Source organism: Mus pahari, chromosome 5 (assembly GCF_900095145.1).
Source record: "Mus pahari chromosome 5, PAHARI_EIJ_v1.1, whole genome shotgun sequence".
NCBI lineage: Eukaryota > Metazoa > Chordata > Mammalia > Rodentia > Muridae > Mus > Mus pahari.
In genome coordinates, this window is record NC_034594.1 from 86,509,263 (window position 1) to 86,526,779 (window position 17,517).

At 31.3% G+C, this 17,517-nt stretch overlaps 1 protein-coding gene across 1 annotated transcript in view; it reads right to left on the minus strand.

Annotated features, from left to right (window-relative positions):
- Positions 1–17,517, minus strand: part of Cdh19 (cadherin 19) — an 86,653-nt gene that overhangs the window by 31,183 nt on the left and 37,953 nt on the right. The window contains exons 4-8 of the mRNA XM_021199082.2: positions 12,786–12,905; positions 10,808–10,972; positions 6,968–7,152; positions 6,191–6,444; positions 1,486–1,607 (exon numbers count right to left, since the gene is read on the minus strand). Of these exons, the coding sequence (XP_021054741.1) occupies positions 1,486–1,607; positions 6,191–6,444; positions 6,968–7,152; positions 10,808–10,972; positions 12,786–12,905 (846 nt within the window). The remainder of the gene's footprint in view (positions 1–1,485; positions 1,608–6,190; positions 6,445–6,967; positions 7,153–10,807; positions 10,973–12,785; positions 12,906–17,517) is intronic.

Consider the following 17,517-nt stretch of genomic DNA (forward strand, 5'->3'; position numbering starts at 1 on the left):
AGATAATTAAAAATCTAAGACAAAGTTCACCTGTCTTTTTTCACTATATATATTATAAATTATGTATTAGATATATATTTTAAATAAATGAATAAAGAGTCTCCATTCTAAATATCTTACAGTAAATATACACAGTGAATAATAAGACAAGCATATGCTTCAAGCCTTAACTAATAACAATGCACTCATATTTTTTTTTTGCAATTCACTATAAAACCATTTACAAGAAACACAGGATATTTCCTATATGAATTTAATCTCTTGCTGTACTACTTTATGTTCAATAACTTAAATAACACGAATTATTTGTTGATTTTCATATATCCATTACTTTTAACTTTAGTTAATATATTTGATCAAATAAATGATTAATTCACAATTTCAAGGACAATAACTAAACCACAAACTGGTGTGAATGGTTCTATTTATGTTATCAGGAAGACATTATGAGTCTAGGTCTGAAGAGAAGGAATAACAAGGGAACAAAGATCTGGTATCTGCTGATTATTAAAGTTATACTGTCTTAAAGCAGGAGCTATGAGCAGAGGCTCAAAATGAACTGCTGTTTCTCTGGTCTACAACAAATGAATGATAACCAAATATTGTTTTTCCAATCCTTTATGTTCCAACTCATAATCAGAATGAAATACGATTCATGTTAAACATGCCTTGGTACTAATTTACAATTTTAGTTCTAATATTTCATTCTAAAAGGAGGGAAGGTAAAGATATTCATATTGAGATTCTAAATATTACCTAAAAACAGTAAAACCTGTTACAATTTAAAAAAAAAAAATAACCTCTGGGTGATGGTGGCACATGCTTTTAAAAACATTACTCAGGAGGCAGAGGCAGGCATATCACTAAGATTGAAGGCAGCCTTATGTGCACAGCTAGTCCAGGACAGAGGTATACAGAGAAACCTTGTCTGGAAAAAAATAAAGCAAAGCAGAGCAAAACAACACAACAAAACTAAACAAAACAAAAGACTCAACAACAAGAAACAATAGCAAAAAGAAAACAGGTAAAACAACATTCTTTAAATAGAAAATTTAGCTAGTAATACCTAGTCAGTAGCATTATATTTGTCTTTACAAAAGTATATGATTTTTAAATGTATGTAATTTTTATTAACATGATAAATATGGAAATGTATGCTAAAATTTATGAAACATCCAAGAAAAAAGTATAATGCCACATTATTCTACAATAAACATATTTTATATTTAAAGATCGTCATTTTCATTGTATTGTGTTAATATTGTTAAGTAAGAGAAATTCAAATTTTAACAGTAAATATATAGTAAGCTTTAAATACAGTGAACAGGTAGTAACTTATAATAAGATAACCCACATACAAGTAGTTACATATAAATTTTTAATTTTACTTCTAAACGTAAACACATGTCAGTCTCTAATTTCAAAATTATTTAATTGTTTACTAATTACAGTTTTCGACTCTGCAACTGGTTAATGAGGACTTACATATTTCAGTAGCTGTGACACTCAAGTTGTACCAAGCACTGACCTCTCTATCAAGCATGTTAGTGGTAATTATTGTTCCATTGTCATTGATATCAAACATTTTGCTTCCAGTGAGAGAATATCTGCACCAAAAGGAAAAGAGATTATAACCAAATTGTAAAATTTTATGGCAATGCTATAGGGTATAACCACAATCAAAGCTAAAAGAGAAATTTTTAACTACATTCTTCACATAGTGAAGGTGATGTTGAATAGCTCAAATAAACTACTTTACATATTTAACATTATGCTCAGAATAAATGTTTAAAAACAGGCATGAAATAGCAAGAAGTGAAAAAAGAGACCCTGAATTTAAAAGAGAGCAGGAAGTTCATATGGGAGTGGGATTTGGAAGATAAATGGAAAAGGACAAATGTTGTAGTTATACTATAATCTCTAAAATTAATATAGTTTTTGAAAACAAAATTAAAAGATTTTGGAGAGAGGTATTATAAATACAACTAGATGACTCTCCTACCTATATCATGAAAGATTTTTAATGGTAAATGACTTGGTCAAAAGAATTGCAAGAGTAATGTCTCAGATAACCCAAAGTACAACTCGGTGAGGAATGTAATATGTGACTGTCAACCTGCTTCTGTTTCTATCTTAAATGTAAGCAGTTTGATCAATCATTTTCTCCTATTAGTTTCTATTCTATACCATGAGCAATGTTTCAATGAATAAGCTCTATCACATATAAAAGATACTTATCTATGAATGTTTAATAAAATAAATTTCATTACATTATGAACTTTTGGAACATAATCAAAACAACAATGCATAGTAAACACTACCTTGGAGACCTTGAGAGAGGCTCCAGGAAAAAGGGGTTGAGGGCATTCTACGTGAGATGCCTTTTTTCCCCTGGTTTATTCTTGAACATGATTCTGTGCTTTCAGTGTCAAACATTTCAATTTAATTTGTAAGACATATTTATTCTTGTTGGATGTCAAATAATAGCTATAGAACCCAATTTAGGGAAAATAGATGCTGAGTGCTTTCTTCAGTGTACCATGAACCTGGATATGGCCTTGCTTTTGTTCTTTCTCTGATATAATCTATAGTGTGTGTCAGGCAATTTTATGTAAATTGGTCTGCCTGAGAACATTATGGTATGACCTATGGCAGACACAGGTTTGCCTAGGTCAGCAAAAGGTGAAACATACTAACACTTAAAGATTTTGGGAGATCAACTTCAAATATTAGAAACCATTTCAATCTACTATCTGTTCATTTGGGTTAAACATACTGATGATGAATTTCATTTACTTTTCTTGGAAAGTAGCTGGGTTACAAGTTCTTTCATGAAATAGTCTAAAATAATGGTCTCAAATTTAAAATAAAATAATCCTTTGAGGCACCCAGTGTGTTTTATCTGCTTGAGAATGATTAATAATAACAATTAAAGAGGCATAATATCTGGAGTTTAGCTGGTTTCTCTGTACCAACACATTCTTGAGGACTTTACACAAATGTATTTTAGATTTATGATAATTATGTGGAAGGGGTGAGATATTTTATACTTGAGTTGACAACTTTCTAAAAATGTTATCCTAATTTGAGGTTTCATGTTCAAAAGAATTTTAAAATATGAATGAGGATAATACTTTAGACTAGAGTTCAATTTTAGATTAATTCAATGTTAAGTATTTTGACACATATTTACATAAATATCTACAAGTAGGTGCATTTTTTGATTAAACAGATTTGCCATGGAATTAAATTGTACTTTAATGGTTTCTATTTCATATTTCACATATAATCCTTTTCCTGTAAAACACTGTTACAAAGAAATCCCATTAGAAATCTGAGATAAATGTTTTTTTCATAGCTAAATAAACATTTGCTAAAATTTAGGTAGACTAGTCAAGACCAAATAAATTGATCCAGATTGCACACAAAAATTAGACTACAAGAAAACAAAACAAAACAACACAGAATTGGGGATTTTATAGTTTTAATAAATTGGTTGTTGTAAGTTCTTTTCCAAGATTCACAACTTCACAAGCACAGACTAATTGCCTAGCTTTCTAGGGTAAGACATAATTTTCCCCTTGTTGAGTGGATCTTAGGTAAAATTAGAGAGCTGTTGGTTACTACCAAAATATAGTCCCTTATTGCTTACTGAGCCCGTTATGGGTATCCTGACAAGCTCATTGTTGAGGTAACTACAGATATGTATAATTTTGACCCCTCATCAAGGAAACTTCTCCTTGCAACACATACTGGTTTTTACAAAAAAATCACAACCAATTGAATCCCAGAGTTGTGGAACTAAGTCCCAGTGCATTGGGAAAACTGTCCCACACCTATTGCTCATGGCCTATTTCTCAAGATAGTCTTGAAAGATTGAAGGAGTAAAGAGGAAAAGACAGATTTTTGTGACATTTTGTTTTCTAGTAATGTCAGAAGCTACAACCATGAAATGTCATCAACATGACTGCTTAAACATGAGATGAAAGAGTAAAACACCTATAGGCATGCCAAAGTGGATGAGAAAAAGGTGAGGTTTTAACAATACAAAAAGTATTGCAGATTTCTAAAAAAAAAAAAAAAAACTGAGATTGGGAAAATAGTCTTCCCCAGGTAGGAGCATACCAATTGGTTATGAAATAGTAGTCAACCCTGAAAATAATGTTTATACAACTTTGGAAAGAATAACACAAAAATGTTTTTTTTAATAGTATCACTTTAATAATACATGATCTTGACCCTGTCTTGCTAACAGTGATTTTGATGCATACTTGATCACTTCATTAGTGCAGTGTCTGATAGTTTCTCCACTTGAGGAGTCGTTTCATGCCTTTTTTTTTTTTTAATTTAAAAAGATCTGGTGATAATGTTCTGAAACAATTTTATTTCTCCTCAAACATTCACCTGCCAGTTTTCTCAACAACAATTCAATAGAAACAGGATTTGCCAATCTAGTGGACTTAATGATTATTTCTATCCTTTATCCTTTTCATTACCAAAATTACTGTATTTCTATAAATAATGACATGTCTCTTTATACATAATGGTTCCAATTCATAAACAAGTTTTCCTAGTGATCACACACACACACACCCCACACACACATATATAAAATACAGAATATAGTTTAGTCAGTTCATGGAAATATAATCTCATCTGAAAGTACAATCTCATGCTGTACAGCTATGTCTTTCAAGTCTGTCATGGAGAGCAAGCCCTTGCCTTCTTGACTTCTGGATTGTTGAAAATCCTAAGTATCCTGTGCCTTTTACAAACAACACTTCAGTATCTGAGTACATGTCACATGGCAGTCTTTTCCCTGTGTACCTCAGAGTTCTTACATGTCTGCAGACATTTTGTACTAAGGTACACCCTTGGTTTTGCCTTGCTTTTATCCCTACTGTAATGGTGTCCCAACAATATCCTATTCTTTAAAAAGTGGGCATTATCACTCAACATGTCTTTGGACACAGATAAAGCAGACAAATGTCTTCTCGGGAAGATTTTAGGTTGTTGTGTAAGTGCAATGATCTTTTGTTAATCTCTTGTGAAAAGCTCCTTATAATCACAAGTTATTGTGCAAATCATGAAATTATGTGTTTAGAATATAGAAACTCTAGCCAGAATTTCTAATGCTAGGTTTTACTGGATTTGTGAAAATAATAAGTCCTAACCTTGCTTCCAGTTAAGGGGTAATTAGAATTTTATCATTAAACATGCATTTTTAAAGCAACATCCTAAGGAAAGAGGGTTTTGTTTGTTTGTTTGTTTTTTAAGGAAATAATATATCAGTTTATCTGAACATCACACAAGTATTCCTTCTGGGTCTAAGCTGTGCCTCTAAAGAATAAAAGAGTTCTCAGCACCCAAGTCAATATGTACAAGATTGCAGAGTTCTCTGGATAGTGGGCTGTGAAAAGTTAGTAGGAAAGGAAAACCAGTGAAAGCAAATAGAAAAATATTGGATTTTATATTCATTTAGATTACACTTTCTATTTTGACAAAACAACCATGACTTTACAGCTAAAACTAGGCTTTTTTTTTAAATAATTAATAAATATTTGTTTCTCTACAACACATAAATTTATTGCACCTATTTACCTAAGTCCTTTTATTCCTTTTATTCCTGGAAAAACTTGGAATTTTTAAAAATGATTTTAATTAAATATTATTCATATAAGTGAAATATGGACTGAAGGGCTATATTTAAGATTTTCTATCCCCTCATATCTATTCCTGAGCTAAAGTATTAGAGGGGACAGCAAGAGAGCTCAGTTGATTAAGGATTTGTCACCAAACTGAAAATCTAATTTTAATATCTTGGGCCCACATTGGAAAAGAATAGAACCATTCCCCAGAAGTTATTATCTGTCCTCCAAACACATCTACCATGAGCAAACCCACATACACACACACACACACACACACACACACACACACACAGAGGTATTGTGCTGAATTTTAGGTCAGGATTGCCTATTACATATTTTCCACCTTGACTTTTTCAATGCATTTTGATAAATATTTATGCTATTTAAACTTATTTATTCCATTGATACAAATCTGTTAAGTACTAAATTGAGAAATATAGTTTACGAAAGTCTCATTTTATGTTTTCAGTAAATATTATTTCATTCAAACTTCTCATTAAGCAATTAAGAAAATGTTAAGTTCATATCTAAAGACTTACCTCATAGAAGATTGTCTTCGATCTGGGTCTATGGCAGAAACCGTCCCAACAATTGCTCCATATGGCTTTCCTTCAGGAATTTCAAATATGTAATATGGTAAGAGGAAAACAGGAGGTTCATCTTCATCTTCTACTTGAACTTTAATGTAGGTTGTGGAGGCGTTAACATGGGCAGGTGCGAGCTCTTCATCCACATGACAGTTTTTAACTTTAGCTCGAATGCCATAGTGACTCTGCTGCTCAAAATCAACTTTCTACAAATCATTGCAGTATGTTGAGAAGACGTAATTTCAATTAAACAAGGTTTAACTTTTTAAAAAATTAACTTATTCATGTCTCAATACTTTTAATCTAGGTTTGATTTTAATATATGCAAATTCATCTCCTTTACTCATTACTCAGTAATCAAAAGTAGAACTTACTTATAACTCTACTATATGTTTATTTGAAATAACTGTAATTTACTTCAGTAATAATATTATGAATTTATGAGCATAAATATTTTAGAAAATTGAGAATTAATGTCTTATTAGCTAAGGTATTTTTTCCAAATTATTCATCACTTGAATTTTTTTAAAATTTGAACATGCCAATTAAAAAGTATTTTATAAATCTACATCACTCATTTCTAAATTAATTGCACTTCCAAGCTACATATCATGATCTCATCAGTTAAACTATTAGTGAAGTAAAATATAATCAATAACCATAAATAATTATATATTTTTGTTTAGATTTTGCACTACTCATTAAAGTAAATAATTTAAATGTATGTACCTTTTTAAGTATAACTATCCCCTCTTGGGTGTCACTGTCAATGATTATGTCAAATGTTTTTGAATCATCATCTTCAATGCTGTACTCCATCTCTGCATTCTCCCCTATGTCATCATCATATGCCATAATTTTCCCTATTGATGTTCCACTGGGTGCAGATTCAGATACAGTGAAGCGGTAGAAACCTTTACAAGCAAAATTCCAAATATTATGAATACATTTTTACCACATTAAACTTGCAATTTTAGCATATTGTATTTGTAGTCTCCATGAAAAACCATGACTTTTTTTGCTAGCTACAATTTAGATTTGTACATATAAAACTAATAAGTATATTTATCATTATTCACAGTATGTGCTGAAATACAGAAATATTCTTTTATGTCAATATTCTAAATATGGTAATTTGTAAAGTCAAAAGCAGTCTACATAATGAAATTATTTAAAGACATGTTAATTCTTTTATGACTTTTCTCAAATCATTTCACAGATTTCCTTTGGAAGTTTTGTACAGTTTTAAATATGAAAGAAATACTAGTTAAATATTACTGATATTCTATTACTTTATTTTTAGAGCAAAAGTAACGATTTGTGCCCTAGAATTTCTTTCAGTTGAAAAATATGTGTGATACAGAAAGTAACATAGTGACTTGCTATCATACATTTAAAAGTTGTTTATGGGAATTGAGCAATGGATCAATAGTTAATAGCACTGACTTGACTGTAGAACATTCAAGTTCTGTTCCCAGAACCTATCTTATCGCAGGGGCTACACAAATATCTGCAACCCATTTTTTAGGGGTTCTGGATTCTGTCTTTTGACACACATCCATATGGTGTAGTCAGACACATATACCTAAATAAAAATAGTCATAAAAATGATAGAAATATGAATCTTTGGACTTAGATATTATTGAGTTTATACTTAGCTACTCTTTTCAATACTAGAAATACTGAAAGTATTTTATTCTTCAACACTTTTTTTTCTATGCAGTTCACCTTTTATTTTTTAATGTTGTTTCAACATAGACTCCTTTCAAAATCATGTTCTAAAATTTTGTGATAATATGAAAAATAATATGTATATAATTTTTTCTTCAGTTTATGGTCTTAAAAGGGAAACAGGTAATAACCATGATATCTGTAAGTGGGAACGTGATACTGTAGTGGGATTGTTTTTCGTTTGTTCTAATGTAAGAATGATTCATAGTTGAAAAGACTTTGGGATATGAACTGAAATTAGTGATATTTGTGGAAATAAAATACTAGAATATTAAAAGAGCAAAGTCTTAAGTTTTCTAAGAGCATAGCACAGAACAAATGGTAGAGTTTGATTCATGTTCTCCTGGACAGGGCAATAAAGACAGATCCTTTTTAAGCATTATTTGAAACTAGTTTGTACCATTGATTTGACTGTTTTCCATGTGATGAAACACTATGGTGAGGTTATCTGCTGTGCTAATTTCACTAAAGCTATGTGGAGTAGAGAAAGTAGATCAATGATACAAGCACAAAAATTAGATGAGAACAGTGTGATGAGAGGAGAGATGAAGTTATTGAAGTGAAACAAGGACAGAGAACTGAAGTAGTGGGAAGCTCTTAACCATTTTAGAGGCCAAATCAAGAGAATTCTCAGACTATTTAAGTTTTGGTGTAAGAAATAAAACATGAAAACAAATGGCTGAAAGCTTTCAATAAAATTACTTTCCATTATCAGATGATGAGTTGTGTACCTATATGTCTGGGTTTTAAGTATTCATGTGTATGTGTGTATGTGTGAAGCATTTGTGTGTCTCTATGTATGTGTGTATGTGTAGATGTGTGTGGGGGTGGATGTGTTAAATGTGTGTGTGTCTTTATGTATGTGTGTGGCATGATATGGTGTGCATGATATATGTGCGTTTCTGTGTGTTTTGTCTATGTATATGCTAATTTGCTAACAAAATGTTGAAAACTATTATGAAATAGTAGAACTATTATGAAATGTGTTCTATTAATCATCAATTCATACAAAGTAAGAAATTACACTTGACGTATATTTGGAATAGTATCCTGTGAACTAAATCAATAACTTTGCATGCAGTGTAGTGTTTGACTTGACAAATTCATTAAGATTTATTTTAATCGTTTCAGATAATAAGATTTCTGCATGAGAACTATAATATTTGAACTTGTTAGTAATTGGGATGAGAAATAACTAAGCAAAAGAGAGTCAAAGGATAGGTGAGAATATAACATGAACTTTTCAAAATATACCACATCTTACAACTGTGCAACATATATAAAGGGAGAAGTTCCATTTGAGTCTAATACCACAAGTGTTATATACGCTATATCTTTTTTTTAAATGCTGACCAGTGTCATTATGAAGTATATAACACTCTTTTGTTAGGATAAATGATTTAATATTTCTATGATTGGCAAATATTGTCTGAGTAGGTTTATTTCTATAATCATTAAAGAAGGAAAGTTTTGTACATGCTTACACATTAAAATCTACTATAACTGTAATTCCATTAAACCCATGAGTAATGGCAAGGATGAAAGTTCAACAAAGTTGAAAGTTGGAAAACAACTAGGTAAAGTGCCATCCTGTGAATGAAGGTGCTAGTATATAGAGAGAATTGCAAAAGGAAACAGTTCTAAGGAATGTGAAAGATAGGCAGACAGAAGGACAGGCAATTAAAAGATAGTTTTACTAGATGCTATCTCTCATGACTTTTCTCTGCACTTGGAAAACTGAGGCAGAAGAATTGTCATGAGTTGGGAATCATTGGGCCCTACAGACTGACACCAGACCTTAAAAATACATAAACACAATGAAAATAATAACAAAAAATAAACAAAATAAAAGTAGCTTAACAAAATATTAAACTCTATCAAAACTGGAAGCCAAACAGAATGACAGTTTCATATCTGCATATCTACAATCAAAGTCCAAAAATTATGCTATGGTTGATAATCATATATACTATTCTCTTCATCCTGTGTTTTTTTATAATAATTGATAATTGTTCATGTTTCAAAAAAATGCCTGTAAATTTATTTTTGTTCCTAACCTATGACTACCTGAAAATTTCTCATGACTTGATGTATGTAATAATTGATTAGAGCAAATGTAACTTTTTCTTCGTTCAAGAACAAGAACTAAAATTACTTGTTAAATTATTATTACAGATGCACAAAAGAACAGTTTCAAAAAAAATATTCACCTCAATTCCCTATGAGTTCATGAACATGTTTCTTCAACTAGCAAAAGGAATCAAACTCGCAGGTAGAATAATCTGCTAATAAGTTGGCCTTGACACAGAGAGTTTAGCCTGACTCATTTAGCTCTCTACTCTAATCATGTGAAACCATCAAAGTGGAAATAGAGGCAAAAATATTTAGCATAGATGTGAGGTGTGAGAAATATTTAGTTTACTAGATGCTGCTGAGATGTGTCGTCAGTCAAGAATTTTCAGGAAACCTTTGGATTTATGATTGACTCCCAGCTAACAGCCGTTAAGGAAACACTAGCTACACAGACATCAGACGAATGTCAACAGTCTAATAAAGAATGACGTAGATTGTGCCCAAGAGATATAGGAAATGTCCAGGGAATTTTGACTGTAGCCTAGTGAGCCCCTACTAAAGATTTTAAAAACAATAGATAAGTCATCAGCTTCTGGGGATTTGTCACTGCAGCAGTAAAGCACAGGTATATTACTTTTTCTCTGATGTTTTCACATTAGAATAATTCAACTGTATAAACAAATAGCACATTTATTTTATGTAATTTTAAGCTGCATATTCACACAATATAAAATAAAATGGAAATTCAAGTTACTTTCTACTTACTTTCTTTGAATATTGGCTTGTTGTCATTAATATCTGACAGCTTAATTGATACAGTCGTTGTTCCAGACAGGGCTCCAGACTGACCGAGCATGTCCTTGGCTTGAATAATTACACAGTATGTATCTTGCAACTCTCTATCCATTTTAGAAGATATTCTTATGACTCCTTTTAAAAATAAATAATACAATTCCAGTTACTATTTCTCATGACCTTTTTCTAGTTAACATCTTAAGTACCCTATGATGTAACACTCTGATATATGCAAGCTACTAACATAGAGATCTGCAACAATAGTAAAATTGGACACTAATTTGATCAGGACTATTATCATATTACTAAATAAGTCTATAACTATAATACAATAGGATAGTAAGTATAATCTAAGTATTTCAGGAGCCTCAGCTTTTCCCAATTAAAGAATGAGTTTCTGTCTTTTATATTTTCCCCATAAGCCAGGAGGTTAGTCTGTTCTTTACTTTACTTTGGAACATTAGGTCATCACCCTGGGTTCAGCAAAATCTTCCTTTACAAGAAATCTAAAGTTACCTTCACTTTTTTTTTTTTTTTTTTTGAGACAGGGTTTCTCTGTATAGCCCTGGCTGTCCTGGAACTCACTTTGTAGACCAGGTGGCCTAGAAATCAGAAATCTGCCTGCCTCTGCCTCCCAAGTGCTGGGATTAAAGGCGTGCATCACCATGCCCGGCTCACTTTTTTTTTTTTTTTCATTTGAATCTTTATGTTCACTTGGGAATTCTTGACTGCTTAAATATATATATATTAATTTATATCCACATGTTTATTAGAGAGTTCTAAGTCCTATGATAAAAAGCCTATGTTTATAATTTTTAATTGTTCTTATTATTTAAGAGGTCATAGGATCAAACCTTTAAAAATCCTTTATGTGGTATAATGCCTAGTACAAAATCAGAATTTAACAAACAAGATTCTATGAAGGAATAAAATAAAAGAAAAAATTAAAAAGCAGAGAAATGAGAAAATTTACTGCTACTGGGAGGGGAAACTGTTTTGGCCACTCCCAAAATCATGGTGGAATTTCCTGAGGAATCTGGAAATTAATCAATCTCTATACTGCTCTAGAGCATATGTACTCAAAAGACCTTACAACAGAGAGTTCACATGGAGGGACCCATGGCTCCAGCTGCAAATATAGCAGAGGATTGTATTGTCGGGCATCAATGTGAAGGTTCGATGCCCCAGTATGGGAGAATTACATGTCGGAGAGGCAGGGTTGGTGGGTGAGTAGGGTGACAGCCTCATAGAAGCAAGGGGAGAGTAGATGGGATGGGGGAGTTCTGGGGGAAAACCCCAAAAGGAGATAACATTTGAAATGTAAATAAATAAAATGTCCAATAAAAAAAGCCACTTTGAAATAGAAAAAAGAAATAAAGGACATAAACAAACAAACAAACAAGTATAAGATGGCCCTGTTTCAGATATAAAGACAAAAGTGTACAAAATAAAAGCTGTTTTGCAATGGACTTCCTTAACTTGTGACACCATAATATATATTTAATATTATACAGTAAATTAGATATCTGGTTAGGAATGCAAATGCATCTTTTTGGTTTTTAGCTTTATGCTCCTGATATTTAATGAAGGTGGGACATTTTAATTTGCTTTCTGTCTTTTGCTGTATGATGTCTGGTTAGCTTCCTGTAATATTTACTTCCCGTATTTTTTACAGTTCTTTGCTCTTTTTAAATCTCTGATAGACTTAAAAGATTTACTGCATAGATACTTTTTATCACACATGTAAATATTCTATGAGAGATATATGAAAAATCCAATCTCTAAATCATAAAATGTCTCATTTAATTTAACTATTAGTGAATGACATCACATTATGTTGAAACATGGCATCTATGAAGAAAATGTTTTCAGCAGATGATTTGTGCTGACATTTTTCCTCTTGAGAAACATGAAGAATCATATTGGTTTTTTCTTAATTCACATATACCTGTTGTTGGCTCAACAGAAAAGTATGGTTGGCCTCGTTCTAAATTATATAGGATGCGAGCATGATAGCCAGTTGAAGGATCATCTGCATCATTGGCTGTCACCTTGATGACAAATGTTCCTAAAGATGACAAATGTATTAACAGTCACTCAGATTTAGCTCTTACTGGACAATAAATCTCATTCTATAAAGCAAACAAAATGATTATGTTAAAGAAAATCATGCTGTTCTTCCCATTTCAAAGGACAAATTTTTAGGTAATATACAAACAAGAGAATATACCTATATCAATAGACTTATTCCCTTAAATTCTGGGGATAGTAAACATGCATTTTTGTAAAATAAGCAATTAAATCTTTCATTACTGCATATTATTTATGATTTTTCCAAGATGTGTGATGAATGGAGGAACTTGAAAATATTATCAAATGTATTAAAGCAGCCTGTAGCTGAAATAAATAAATAATGGTGAAAAGCATTTGCAAACATTATAGTAATGAGTTACAAGAAGTATCAGTTGACAAAAGGTACATTGAATTAATATTCCTAAATCTCTTTGTGAATATCTACTTGAGTTATTTTTTTAAATAATGTAGACACATAAGTGATATTATTAAAATTCAACATATGGACATAATTAACTGTACATCTATAGTAAACATTAAGAGATACCAAATAAGTATTTCAAAGAACTGAACTTTTCTTTGTGTTTCTATTAACATACAACTTCAAATCATGATCCTTATGAAAAATCATTTTTTGAAGAACTATGTTCTTTATACATAAGAATGATAAGAAAAGCACAAAATTAAGTAGACTTTTCAGGTTTCTTCACAGATAATTTCATCAAATCTCCCAGAAAGTCAATATCATAAACACCCCACGTATTTTAACTGCTGAAAGTAAAAACTGACTCTGATTAGGTTGTTTTGTTTCTTTTTTGCCTTGGTATTTTTTTTAACATTATTGAACAAAGCAGGATACTTTTAGCAAATAGCTATTAATATAATTGTTAACCAAAAATCTCAACTTAATTAAAAACCATGGTACAACAAAATGGGTGAAAAGAAAGTGTTTCATCCATTGCTTCAAAATCTTAACCATCGCAGCTGTTCAACATACAGACAAGGTAGCTTCATGTGGTTTTAAAAAAGATGCATCGAATGTAGTGATTAAAATACTGTAAAGAAATATCCCAGAAAGAATTAATTTAATTTGTGTATAAGGCACTGGGTAAGAAGCGTTCTTAAATTGTCCCTTGAACCTACAAATTTTTCATTTTTTTTTCTATTTCCTCTTATGCTTCTGTATAATCTTTTTTCATAGACTCCCAGCTCTAGTTTCAAGACCTAAACCAGATGTCTTTGCTTGATGAAACTCTCAGAAAAGCCCTAGTTCGCTAATTGAAGAAATTCATAATATTTTACATGTTAAAATATCTTTAACATATAATTATGCAAGTAAGAAAGAAGAAAAAGAAATGTACACCACATTGCTGTAAAGTTTTCCTTTCACTTAAAAACAAAAAAGAATGACAAATTGTGGCATAATTATCTTGTAACAAAAACCTAAGTACTTGAATACTTAATGTTATTACCTCGCTTTGTACTAAATAAAAAACCTAATATATTTGATTTATGCATCACACAACATAATTAGTTAACTGTGTGGAAAATTAGATCAAAATCTTTTGAGTGAATAAAAACTGTTTTATATAAATTCACAGGTACCCTTGTTATGAGAGCTTAATAAAGAATTTGATTTCTGGAGAAGAATCCCACTATTCTTTAGTATGAAGCTGCTATTTTGTATGATTATTTTATGTATCCCCATGTGAGGGTGATATATGCTCACATATTCATGTTTCAGTACATGAATATGCTTGTGCTTGTCAGTGAAAGGAGTAATCTATTGTCCTGTTCTCTCTTTATCCTTCTAGTTTAAAACAGGGTCAGTTGCTCAGCTAGGCACTTAGTCAAGCAGTCCAGGTATCCTTTTGCTTTCACTCTTCCCATCACTGGTGCTACTGGTAATCGTGGGGATGTACAGGTGCTTAGGTAAGTCTGGAATCTGAACTCAAGTGTTCTATTCTATTCAGCAAGCACTCATTCATCCCGAGCCATTTCTCCAGGCCAGTTATGTAAAATTGAGAATCAATGGCATTATAATTAGGCAACTTAAAATTATACTATGTTTCAGATTTGATCTGTCCTTGATCAGAACAATGAGGATTGAGGAAGAATATGCACAAAACCACATATTTATGTGCATGTGTATATACGTTCACATATTCAACAAAGGCTGGACTTTCTAAAAGTTTGGCATATTTATGCTTCATCTTAATTCTTATTCATATTTTCTAGTTATTAACTTTAAAGTCCACCATTCTACAACACAAAGACTATGATGTAATTTTATATATTTCTGCTTTTCTTAATTTTCATTGACTTTGAAATTAACTTTTACAGTTGCTTCAATTTAAGCATCACCAGTATAATTCATACACAATTGGCAAATTCATTATAAAAATAATAATGAATCTCTCAGTGCAAATGATCAATTGTTTGAGAGACTCTGCTTCTATTGTTGGTGAAATATATGCTAATTAAGGTTTCTTATTTAATAGAAACAAATGATTAACTCCTATGTTTCCATCTATAAGGAAAGGTGGTATAGATGATAGTTTGGGGGGAGAAAAGAAAAAGTAGAACTGATACAATTATATTTAATGTCAAAAAAGGCATAATCTTTTTTATCATTACAATTTTTATTATTATTATTTTCTTTATTTATTAAATACTATCCCGAAAGTTCCCTATACCCCACCCCGCCCCTGCTCCACTACCCACCCACTCCCACTACTTGGCCCTGGCCTTCCCCATAATCTTAAAATAGAAATGTCAGCTAAAAATGTATTCATCCTTAACACAGAAACATTTTCAATGGTTGTGTTCCTATGAATCAAGGAACAACTCAGAAAAGTGAGAAGAATGTTTGTAAGAGCCAGAGTAAACAGGAATTATTCTATGAGTTTGTACCATTTAGTCATGAAAGCAATGCACCTGTGAAATCTCAGGAATAATTGGACCTAAAGCTCTAACAGCTCCAGCAATACTTGGCATATAAATATTCATGAGGGAACTTTTGTGGTGCTCTATAGCTAGACGAAAAAATACACGTGATTAACTTCTAAAATAAGGAGAAATTAATCTCCCCAAGGGATGAGCTTCCTGGTTGATTAAACCCATAATAATGGATCAGTCCAAAGAATACATTCATACAGGTAATCTGAGTAGACTCAGGATACTCATTTATGGATGTCTCCATGTATATGTATAGGTAACTTAAATATAGAAGGGGAAAATGAATTTTGAATGAGGAAACAGACATATGAGAAATAGGACAGAGAAAGAGAGAGAACATGAAGAAATTACATTTTAGTTAAATAATAAAAGATGTTATCTGACATCAATAAGAGAGGAGGCCCTTGGTCCTGTGGAGATTTGATGCCCCAGCACAGGGGGATGCTAGAGTGATGAACCAGGAGTGAATGAGTGTGGGAAGGAGCACCCTAATGGAATAAAAGTGGAGAGGGGAGGGCAGAAATGGGATGGGAAAGGTTGTGGAGGAGTAACTGGAAAGGGGGATATCATTTGAAATGTAAATGAATAAAATGATCAATAAAAAAGGAAATGAAAAAGACACAGTTTTGTAGTTTCTGCAAAAAATATAAACAAATGTATTATATACACAACTGAAACATATTTTATGCATATGTATATGTACTGTCTATATTATATTATAATATATCATGTATGCATATAGCATATGATTTTATATTCTATATGTATATATTATTCATGATTTGGAAATATGTATGATATATCATCTAAATAACTGTTAAAATAATCCTGACTAGCTTCACTCCAAATCTGAGCTGTTTTCCTGCCTGAGTCTAATTACAGTTTAGTTTGGAAATAAAGTTTGGATAAATATAGTATGACTCAATTTGTTCCTCTCAAAACACATTTATATTTACCTCCTCTTTTTTCTCTTTCAAATTATTGGACATTTTCATTATTGTTGAGTCTTTCTCTCTCCTGTCTGTCTGCCTGCCTGTCTGTCTATATGTGTGTTTATATATAGCTCAAGAGTGATCAAAAAATTTGTGAAGTGCCAACATCTTTTCCTAAATTTAAACTAAGCCTCCTATGATTTTACTTTATTCCATTTCTCAAAAGCAACACTATGTATTTACAACAAAATGATGACAAATTGATAGATGTCTTTGTAAGGGAATAAATAAAAGTCTAACATGTAAAAGTACTTTATGAAAAATTCTTTAGGACAAAGTTAGCAAGATTCTATTATATTAAACTGTTTAAGTAAGAATATTTTATCCATTCATTTTTCAAAAGCACAGTCACACTAAGTAGAATAAGAGTAACATCAACATATCCTTAAATACCACTACATTGTTTTCACATTTATCAAACAAATCTTATACAGTGCAACATTGCTTGTTTCTTCATGAATGATTAAAATCATGTAAGAGACATTCTCACATTAATGTGAATTTAAGTATTACATCTTTTTGTTTATCTACTGAATCTTTACCATGATCATACAATATATATATATATATATATATATATATATATATATATATATATATATATATATTTGGTTTTTCGAGACAATTGTTTTAGTGAAGAAATGTTGAATAGAAATC